Consider the following 11829-nt stretch of genomic DNA (forward strand, 5'->3'; position numbering starts at 1 on the left):
TTTTTTACCTGGATTATTAGTTTATCTCCTGCACCTATTTTTAGATGATTTCACAGCAGTTAATTGCATCTTCATGAAAAGCACTGTAGTGCAACTGCAATAATATTTTCACATTAAATAACACAGGATTAGGCACATTACCATACTGTTGATATTCTAAGGTGTACTTTTTGGAACACTCATATTGCCCCACATGAGCATGGAATTTGTTTTTATAAAACTCACACCACTGTTTTCATATTTTCTTTTTGATTGTGGGATGTGTTACTACAACGAATATATTTTAACTCAAAACTCTTAAGGAAATAAATGTGTGGGTAAAACTGGCACCCACATTTTAGAAGGTCTGAGAATAACAAATACATATTTTTTTCTTTTCTTTAAAAATCTCTTTCTAAAACTGCTTATAAGGTGTGAGTTATTTATTCACCTCATATCCTCTACAACAGCCACTGCATAGCTACTAATTTATCCAAAGCAGTAGACACTTTTTATCATTAGTGTAAACAAAAAAAAAAGTTTTCTGTGAAGATACTAGACCTTTTCTAGTAAGTAAAACTACCATTCAGCTTGGTTTGCGTAACACATACCACATCTTTAAAGATTTAGCAGCTTGGTATTGGATTTAAGTTGTTTATGCTGTAAAACAACACAGACATTAATAAAAGGTTGTCATTTTCCTCTTCCAGATTCAAGGACATTGCCAGATGTAGCCATGACAGGGAAGTGCACCAGGGAATGCAATGAATTCGGTCACTCAGATTCCTGCTGGATGCCTGTCCGAACTTCTCCTGAAAGAAGACAAAAGAATCAACCAAAGCTCTCAACATTTATGCCCACAACCGAACAAGGCAGCCAGGAACAACTCGCTAATGGAGACCCCCCTCTCATGGGTGATCGCAACAGAAACCTTCCGAACAACAAGATGCCGTCATCTTATGAGATCTTCAGCTCGGCCAGTTTCAGCAACAATGAGGATGCCAGGCCAGAGGATATACCTCTTACACAAACAGGAGAGTACAAGCCATCTCCTGTTAATACACTTACCAGAAGGGAAGTGTACCTGTAAGATGATATATTTACACCCACAATCAAAAAATAAGCATTTTTTTTAAATAATACAACCTGAAAGCTACTAATGAGACAAAGATTGGCGCTGTTGCAGACAAGTCCGGCTCTGAAATACTTGCTGCCTGATTGTAGTGTACATTGTTGAATTCATTTTCATAACTTGCATGCCTAATCTCCCTCACAGATTTTTTTGTAAATTGACAGTTGGAAATCAGTTTAACAGAAATTGAATCTGATTGAGATGTACGCAATGCAACATTGATAGCGACAGGAGCTAACCAGGGTTTGTTAATGTGTCGTCAAACCTGATGAAGATGACAGGTCAGTAAACTCTAATCAGAATTTGTCATTGAATATATATAGACCATGATGAGAATGACACTTAAAAAAAGATGAGAAAAAAGCATAAATATACTATCTAATATGATCTCCAAGAAGACGCAGCTTTAATCACGTGCCCCAAGGCTTAAGACAGTGTCACAAATTGTTTTACCCTTGTCACTTACAATGAAATTATACTACATGGGCATTGGTCTCTCTACGAAAGCCAAGAGGTTAATTAATACTACTTGATAAGAGTCTGGTGGCACTGCTGCTATGTAAACAATCGTACTTGGAGAAGTGTTGTTTGTAATATATATATATATATATATATATATATATATATATATATATATATATATATATATATATATATATATATATATAGTACGCCCTTAGTGTAACAATCAAGTCTTTGGATTTAAACTATATTTTATAAAACTGTGGACAAAATTCTGAACTCTGAAGAAGATGCAAGTTTATGACCCATGAATAATGATAATATGTTAATGATCACTTGAGACATCTAAATATGTGTAAACCTGGCTGTACATATGAACTAATTGTCCTAGCTTAAATGACGGACTTACTTCAGACTGGAGGCCTTTGGGAAACTGATGTTTACTCCTTATGGCATTAAAAAAGCAAACTTGATGTTTCATCAATATAGGACAACAAAGAAATATACAATATTGTGCCATTTTACAGGCTGCATGAAAATTAAGATAGAAGATGGATGAACTGCTGTAATGTGAACACTCATTCTGAGCACAATTAAAGGATATGACATATAGAGCATATCAATGTGTGCTTCATCTTTAGATTGGATCTTGTCACATATATGTTGGGATTCAGTTTGCAGACATGGAATTTGCATCATTAAAGCATGTAGAGGTACATAAGTGCTGGGATACAACAAGCAGTGTTGTTGGCTTAAGCCCTGCAATAATGTCTTATCTAGGCTATAGTGGGGGAAAAAAAGCATCAAGGATAATGCCACAGCTCTGGGCTGTTGCACTTTTGACAGCATACACATCTATAAACAAGAATGTACTACATCTCACTGGAGGAAAATAATCAAAGTCTGTGTTGTGACTTAAAAACGAAGAAAGGAGGCAGAGAACATAATGTTTTATAATGAAAATAATGGGAGCCCCAACAAATGGAAACCACAGACAAACCAAAGTTTTGGAAACAACAAAATGGCATGAAGGCATAACCTGATATTTTCTCTGGTAAAATTTAGACAAACAGAAATAGCTTGTTGGTAGTTTGCTGCTTTAAATACATGCACAAGTGTAAATGTATAGCCTAAGTATAGGCTGACTGGAAAATTCCAATTTCTTGCAACTTCTGTTTAATTTTAAATTACCACCAACAAGTAGCACTGTTTTGTGCCCCTTTATCTGTTGCAATGACCTTGTTACATTAGCACTTCCTGTAATTTCAATATAAAAAGTTATGTTAAAAGGGAAAATGCTCTGAAGACATAAGTAAAAAAGGAAATCTCAAATGAAATAATAATTGAGTATTTTATATGTTATTATCTAATAAAAAAAACTAATCCTTTGTTACAGAACTGTTAAATGCAGTACTGCATTCTATAGTCTGTAAGTACTTGTTAAGAAAAGTGCTTCTAAATTGCTTATAAACTGTAAACATAAATATGTATTTTTATTGCACGTTTAAAGGGAATTTACTTCACATACTGCAAAAGAAAACAAAATAAAACAAAAAAATATATATTTTCTTTTTGTGTAAACATGAAGTCCATCATGTTGCTTGCTTTTGTTATATCTTCAACAAACATTTGTCATGTAGTCTGTTTTAGGGTACTATTTAAAGCGGATGATATCATCACACTACGTAAGCCCATTTTAAAAAGGCCAGAACCACGTGAATGCGACATTCTTTGACCCTAAATGGCTATTATGATATAATAATAATTGTAGCGAGAGTTTCGTTACCTGTGACTGTCTGGCTTTCCTTATGCAGTACATACATTGAAAAAAGTTGCAACTTTCAAGTGGCATGGTGTAGAATGATGTTTTATGTTGTTTATTTTTGTTGTAGGTTTAATCTAGTGCCACATTGTATAATTAGAGTGCTTCTGTAAAAATAGAGTGAATGCAAATATGCAATCGTGCCTTTTTATACCTACTGGTATGATTCAGTGTTGGTAGGAAAACAAAGAGTAATGGGCTGCTTCATATTATGTTTTAGACCTGTATTTAACTGTATTACACTGATCAGCTCATTTAGGGTACATTGTAAGTTGTCTTTCTGGTTAATCAGATAAAAGATCAGTCAAAATTATTTTGCATTATGAAACAATGCAGGGATGATGTGCTGTATGGTTAAATTAGGTTTGACATGGTTGATTAGAAAAAAAGACGTTTTTATTATTTCTATGACTGTTATGCAATTCATTCAGTGTTTTTAAATACCAATATGAAACTGATTTACCCACAACTATTGCTGACTTACATTAAAAACTGTAACTATAATTTAGCTGTGTTGACATAACAGTCTAGTTGAATCAATATTATGCAGCCAACACATACACATTATGTTGTGTTGTAAAAAATACTTTTGATTGTTCAGTTATGTGAAGTCCAGAAATGACTGAAGTTGCTTTTGGAGATGTATATAAGGTCCTAAAAGTTGCTGGCTGAAGGAGTACCTCTAGAAGTTAAAGATGTGAAGCACATCTGATTTTCTTCTTGGCATGCTTGCAGTTTTAAGTAGCATCACAAGAATATTACAGCATAACATTATACAGCGAAAAAAAAAGAATAAAAAGCAGGTCCGATGTGTGGTCAGAAGTCTGAAAATAACATCACATTCAAATCTCATATTGTTATTGGTCCTGACAGAATGTGGCTTCACTTGAATTAGTTTGATGATTTAGGTCAGACCCTAGTTGACTTTTATCCACATAAATAAAATCCACAAATTGTCACCGTTGCAAGTCTTAGCTTAAATGATGTATTGGGATGATGAAATACGGTAGCAGAAATAATTAATCTCACTCCTTTAGAGGCCAGTCTCAAGAATTTTCCCCAAAACAGACAGAGAAGCATAATAATGAACTATAATGTGGCTACAGTTAGTTTAATGATTTTGCTGTTAATGAGAAATACATGTATTTGAAGATTGAGTTTAAGATTAATTATTGTCAATACTGAACTGAAAAATAATTGTTTTAGTGTAAAAGCAAGGAAATACTATATAGACATTTTAGATATTGAATGGAAAAAAAACCCATTGAAGACATGGAAAGAGAAGTAATATGGGGAATACAGAAACACAGAGATGATTATTAGTTTTAGTAACGTGAGAAAGATTGTTGAAAGTTTTTGTTTTTAATTTGAGAGAATAGACATTATATTTGAGTATTAAATTCTCAGAGGTAGTAGTTATTTCCTTCTTGGGGTACATTTTCAGCCAGAGTTTCCTAAGATTTAAAGCACTTGCATTCAGTGTGATGAGATCTGTTTGTAATATTAATCATGAACTATTGTTCTGTGACATGGATGTTGATATTGAAGCAAGGAACAATTTATCATAGTTTATTATGAGTCCCTATGCACGCAGCTATGCTGAACATGGCAAAATGTATTGAACACAAGTCCACTTATATTTATGAAATATTTTACATAATTTCATTTGCTTTTGTACAGTTTCCTGTAAATAAATTGCTTGTCATTTTTGTCCCTGCAAATTAAAATAATAACATGTTAAACCAAATCCTTTGTGTTGTTTTTAAAACCTACACTAGATATGTTGCAAAAAACTCTTTAATTTCATAACAGTGAATATTAACTACGTGACCATTTTTAACATCTGTTATTTTGTTGGTTATTTTAATCTCCCAAGTATAAAACAGTGACAGCTGCTCTTTGAATGGACCACTCTCATTGATACATGAGGCTTATTAAAGAGAAGGTAATTAGGGAGTCATTTTCCATTATTCATGGGCCACTGATTAGGATTCCCTCCCTACATATAACATCATAATAATAAAAAAAAATTGCTGGTGGTATAATAACACCATTGAGTAAGCAAGAGAAAGCTTGGTAATATAAGAATAGCAGTTGGTCTGTCATGTGCTGCCAGGATAACACTGATTCAGGGGGCATACAAGGTCATTCCTCAGTGGTTATAGATAGGGGTCTACTTAAATCGTGGTAAATTTACATATTTTTCACGGTAGAATGCGGAATAAAATTAGGATTTCACGGATATTTCTCTGACCTGTTTAAACATTAAATAAACCAAAGTAGACAGTATTTCAGAACACCATAAAGCCTAAAATAGTGGTACTTGTGTCCTTACTAAAACAAAGTGCTGTCATTTGTTAAAGGCAAGCATGCAGCACCCCCCTGCAGTTGCTGCCAACATTCTCTGTCTGGTGTGGACTTGCCCATACAATGAGACTGCACGTTCCGCATACACTGAATTTGTTGGAAGTTAAGGCAAAGATTTGCCAAGTTATACAGATGTGGAAATCAATTAGAAACAGCCCCAAAACTCATTTACCCAAGGGCAGCTGGTATACTTTAATAAAGGCAATATGTGCAGCACGTTCGTTGTCATGTTATTTGTCCCATCCAATAATTTATTTTATTAGTACCGAGTCAAAACAAAGAAAACGTGGTTATTCGGGTTTAAAATTCCAACTGTGAAAAAGTAAGCAGCGAGGTGGCTGTGCTAGATCATTTTTTTAACTTGCCAACAGGAATACTTTTTGTCTGGGCTGACTTTCCAGTTTGGTTTCTGAAAGCTGTTTATTTTACGTTCTGTTCAGCAGCCTCTGTAGAAGCCTTTAGTTTAATGTTATTCCTAATCTACATTAATGATTTAGATTCTGGTATAGTAAGCAAACTCGTTAAATTTGCAGACGACACAAAAATAGGAGGAGTGGCAACCACTGTTGCAGCAGCAAAGGTCATTCAAAATGATCAAGACAGCATTCAGAACTGGGCAGACACATGGCAAATTACATTTAATATAGAAAAGTGTAAAGTATTGCATGCAGGTAATAAAAATGTGCATTATAAATATCATATGGGAGATACTGAAATTGAAGAAGGGAACTATGAAAAAGACCTAGGAATTTATGTTGATTCAGAAATGTCTTCATCTAGACAATGTGGGGAAGCTATAAAAAAGGCCAACAAGATGCTCGGATATATTGTGAGAAGTGTTGAATTTAAATCAAGGGAAGTAATGTTAAAACTTTACAATGCATTAGTAAGACCACACCTAGAATATTGTGTTCAGTTCTGGTCACCTCGTTACAAAAAGGATATTGCTGCTCTAGAAAGAGTGCAAAGAAGAGCAACCAGAATTATCCCGGGTTTAAAAGGCATGTCGTATGTAGACAGGCTAAAAGAATTGAATCTATTCAGTCTTGAACAAAGAAGACTACGCGGCGATCCGATTCAAATGTTCAAAATTCTAAAAGGTATAGACAATGTCGACCCAGGGGACTTCTTTGACCTGAATAAAGAAACAAGGACCAGGGGTCACAAATGGAGATTAGATAAAGGGGCATTCAGAACAGAAAATAGGAGGCACTTTTTTACACAGAGAATTGTGAGGGTCTGGAACCAACTCCCCCGTAATGTTGTTGAAGCTGACACCCTGGGATCCTTCAAGAAGCTGCTTGATGATTCTGGGATCAATAAGCTACTAACAACCAAACGAGCAAGATGGGCTGAATGGCCTCCTCTCATTTGTAAACTTTCTTATGTTCTTATGTTCTTAATGTGTAATTCTGAAGCCAAATAGCAATTCCCTCCATCTGCATGTACAGTTTCTTTGGGAAATATCTTGACACGATCATTCACCAAAATATACTTCGCTTTTTTTGCTTTGTCGTTCATTTCTACTGTGATCTTGAAGTTGTTTTAAACTCTTTTCTTACACTTATTTACACATACTGTAAAAATGTCTTGCGTGACAAAACAATGCAACAATGTGCAGTTTTCTATGCAATACACATGCAAACTTCACTTATACTGTGTGTGTATATATATATTGTGAGACAGCAGGGAGGGGGTTAAAGCCTGTGGTGTCAGGTAAATGGCTTAGCCGCCCTCAAGTTAGTCAGGGAATGACCTGTTTAGTTAGCGCTCCAAAACGGAGTTAGGTGTTTGTTTTGTGTTCGTTTTGTTTTATTTTGTGTTTATTAAAAATATAGCGCGTCAGTGCTAGAAAATCCATTCCTGTGTACTGGGTCGTATTTTTAAAGGGGCATGAACCCGTGAGTGGTGCGATTCTTTTACAATTGGTGTCAGAAGGTGTGGGCGCCCCCTACGACCCAGAAAATGGATTTATTATATATATGATTGAACAGATCAACAGAAATGCCGCTGCACAGAAGGAGCAGCTGGAGAGATTGGAGAGAGAGATGGGGTTGGCACCGCTGAAGAGACAGGAGCGGGAGCCAACCAAATTGGAGCTGTTGCTCCAGGAGTGGGAGCAGGCAAGGGTAGCTCCGCAGTCTCCCGAGCCAGAGGAGGAAGAGCTGCCGCCGCCAGAGCCAGAAGGGGAGAAGCCGCTGCTTCCGGAGCCCAGAAGGGAGGAGCCGCCACTTCCGGAGCCCAGAGGGGAGGAGCCTCCGCTTCCGGAGCCCAGAGGGGAGGAGCCGCCGCTTCCGGAGCCCAGAGGGGAGGAGCCGCCGCTTCCAGAGCCCAGAGGGGAGGAGCCGCCACTTCCGGAGCCCAGAGGGGAGGAGCCGCTGCTTCCGGAGCCCAGAGGGGAGGAGGCAAAGAGCCCACCTCCACCACAGCCCCGACCACCACCCCTGCGGTCCAGTACGGCACAGCTGCGTGCGGTCCCTCGCCCCTCACTCCTGGACACCCTGTCGGTTGGCCTGGACCTCCCTTCACTAGACCTAGAGCCCAGGAGTCGGCAGAAGCGGTCACAGTTCTCCACCTGGTTCCCTGCTCCGCTCACCCCGAGCACCAAGACATCGCTGCTCTGCTCCCAGACGTCGCTTACGCTCCCCCTGGTCACTGCTTCGCTCCCCCTTGGTGACCGGACATCGCTGCACCGGGCCCCAGCTGCAGACCTCTGCCCGCTGCTGCAGTCTCCAGTGCCCCGGTTGTCATTCCGTTCGCCCCTGGCAAACCGGTGGGGTCCCTCGTTGCTGGTGCACGGTCCCTACCTGGCTGGGCCGGGACGTGAACCAATCCACCTTCAAGTCCGCCCGTGGAAGAGGGCGAGAAGAGACATTGGTGGACTCGAGGGTGGGTGGTTGTGTTTTAGGGGGGGAGGTGGCCTTGGAATGGCCGTCAGTGTTGCACACTTGAGGGGGAGGATGTGTGAGACAACAGGGAGGGGGTTAAAGCCTCCCTGAGGAAAACATGTGCATAGGCACGTTTGTTTAATTGTTTAATTCAATTGTTTCATTGTTGGGCGGTAATTGGGAATTGGGACCAGGTGCAGGGTACAAAGGACACGCAGTTAGATTATTCAGGGCTGCTGAGTAGAAGGAAGCAGAAGAGAGGTGCTCTGCTTCCGAGCAGTCCAGAGAAAAAAATAGTAAGTGCTTAAATTCATTCATGATTAATATTGCATGCATGTAGAATTTATGAATGAATAATGATTGCACCCAGTGGTGAGTCATGCAAACATTTATGTGCCAAGTTGTAGATTTTGACTGAGATCCTACATGGGTTGCTGCATTAGCCTTTGCATTCATGCAGGGTTAGAAAGTAAATTTGTCTCTGTGGCTAGTTCAACTTCACTGTACTTCAGTGAGCACTACTGGTCATGAGTCTGACAAATCCAAGATGGGCCATTATCTCTAGTGTGTAGTAACATCATTTGTTTAGGATTGGTGGATGAAAGGTGGCAATTGATTTGACAACAGGACTGGAGGTTTCCTGGTGATCTTTAATCTTCCTGATCAGCTGAAGCTTTATAGCAAAAAAAAAAAGAAATCAAATATATATATATATATATCATTTGACTTTGAGTGCGAGTGTGTGGAGGTAAGGTTTAAAGCTTTCATGTAAATTCTGCATGTATTTTGCTGTTAATAAGGGTCAGCAAGGCTTATAGTTGAAACCATGACAAATAAAATGTTGTGCCTTCACTACTGTGAAAGTTTTTTTTTGTGGCATAACAGCTGTCCCTTAAAATCTCAGTCCCCCAGGACACAAAGTAAATACAATGAGATAATGAGGGTTACATGTTCTAGAATTGTAAACATCTTCCAAGTTATGTGAACAAGATACTAAGGCATACATCATCAATGTCTTGCTCATGGATCATGATAGATTTTAGATTCTAATCACTGGAGATAAAGACATTTTGCATTTTCTTATCTTGTCTTTTCAGACAAATATTACAGATGGGATCTCTGCTTAACAGTGATTTTCTGACTGCTTTCTGCTGCCTTTATGCATAGTCATGAATTGCTGTTCTGACAACAATTTCCTAGTTAGTTACTCTTGTGAGTCTGTTATCTCTTAGCTTTAGCTCTTCACCTTGTGTGACCTCTTTAAGCAGTATAGTTATTCTTATGTGTATTTTTTTCATAATTGGAGTCACCAGTGGTTCCTTTGTGGAGTACAACAAAACATTATAGAATATGACTCCCACAACATATAATTTGACCTCAAAGGATGGAACTTACTCTTCAAAGGATGGAACTGTTCAAAATGTGGATTGTTCAGATGTTCAAAAGATGAAACTTATAACTGTTCAAAATGTGGAATGTCTGTGCAATCAACACAGACATGCCACTTTTGTACATGTGCAGTGCACTTGTCACAGCTGTGGGTGTGTTTGTCTCTGTCCTCGAATTTTTTTTTTACTGTCACTATCACTAACCTCATGAGATCTGTGGTAAGGATGGCTTTGTGGTAATGTCAGACCAAGAAGAGACAGGACACAGTACTGTGAGGGAAGCACTGCTACGCAGATTTATTTCAAAATAAATGTTTAAACAAAACAAAACACTTGTGAAATGGCACATTGGCCAAGATAGACAGACGGATACAAACACTCAACACAAAACAAACAATGGACAAACCCCAAACAATATAGTGCTGGTCCTTTCAGCACGAGTAGCAATTGTTGTTTATATTTTAAACTTTCCTCTCCTTCTCTCTCTCTCCTGTTCTCCACTGCGAACACACCAACCTCCAGTGAGCGATCCATGCCTCTTTACATACAGCTCTGCCGGGACTCGATTGCTAATCAATCATTCAATTGAGTCCAAGCACAGTCTAATTTGTGCTTTCACCATGCCCAAATACCACCCATATACAAATATACACTTTAACTCACCCATGCTACATAAACCAAACTATGCTACATAAACCAAACTATACAAAATAAACCAAATACACACATGGGCGGGGGGTACGCTGTCACAGGATCAGAGTAAGTTTCATTACTGTCTTGATCTGGTGCATTCTTATGTCCAGATTTGTCTTCTGATAACTCCTGAAAGTACTACAAGATATGCAGTCCTACATTGTATTGGTCTATACATTTTCACTAGACCAGGGGTTCTCAAACTTTATTTGCTGGGCCCCCCTTTGGAAATGCTTCAGGCTGTGATGACCCTCGTCATTTTGTCATCAGAAATGGAGAGAAGCATCGAAAACTTGCCTATAGTATCGGTACCGTCTACTTGTAGACTCCTCCGATTTGTAAATAACACCTGCTTCTTTAAAGGATTTGTGATCATTTTTTTGCAGAAATGTAAAGTTTTGGGTCTACAATATTATTTTATTATTTATTTATTAGCAGACACTCTTATCCAGTCCAGTTCCTGCCAATGGTGGGGATAGCTCTTCCAGAGACCACAAGCTTGATGTACAGGGGAAAATGTTCTGCTGGAACCCTGACCTGGAGGGGGAGTAGGGAAGAAAGGCTCTTTGGAGATGGAGTTGTAGTACAGGATGAAAAATTAATTTTCCCTGCTTGTCGGTAGGCCAGTCCTTGAAGATCAGCTTAGCTGAATCTGCATTGCAGGTAAGATTGCATTTAGAATGGCAGGGAGGATTTAGAGCATAATAGGTCAGAACAGTTGTGTCATCGGGAGCAGGAACTACAGAATCAGATGAGACCAAGGCAATAGATCCAGCTGGAATGGATGGTTCAACACTTCAGTGTCTGCAGATTCAGATGGAAATCATGATGGAGAAATTAGATCGCTGTCAGGGATAGCAGAACTTGATGAAAAGTAGAAAAGTGGCACACACGTTTCCATTTAAATGTTTTAACTTAGTATATTTAAGGATTCTACGGGTTTTTTTTTGTTTTTTTTTTAAATGCAGAGTCTGCAAACTGTATAGCGAAACACATTAATGAAAAGCAGGATGGGAAAAAATGGCATGACAGGGAGCCTTAGACCCTGCCACCTGAACCATACTCCAAGGCTACAATTAATATAAACACACAGGGTGT

The 11829-nt window shown here is 38.5% G+C and overlaps 1 protein-coding gene across 2 annotated transcripts in view; it reads left to right on the forward strand.

Annotated features, from left to right (window-relative positions):
• The window catches only part of LOC117420401 (protocadherin-7-like), a 190153-nt gene extending 185857 nt beyond the window's left edge, over positions 1–4296 (forward strand). For both annotated transcript variants that reach the window (XM_034033824.3, XM_034033825.3), the window contains exon 3: positions 690–4296. In XM_034033824.3, coding sequence (XP_033889715.3) covers positions 690–1069 — 380 coding nt within the window. In that variant the 3' untranslated portion in view covers positions 1070–4296. The remainder of the gene's footprint in view (positions 1–689) is intronic.
• Positions 4297–11829: the final 7533 nt, after the last annotated feature.

The sequence above is a fragment of the Acipenser ruthenus genome, chromosome 1, assembly GCF_902713425.1.
Source record: "Acipenser ruthenus chromosome 1, fAciRut3.2 maternal haplotype, whole genome shotgun sequence".
Lineage (NCBI taxonomy): Eukaryota > Metazoa > Chordata > Actinopteri > Acipenseriformes > Acipenseridae > Acipenser > Acipenser ruthenus.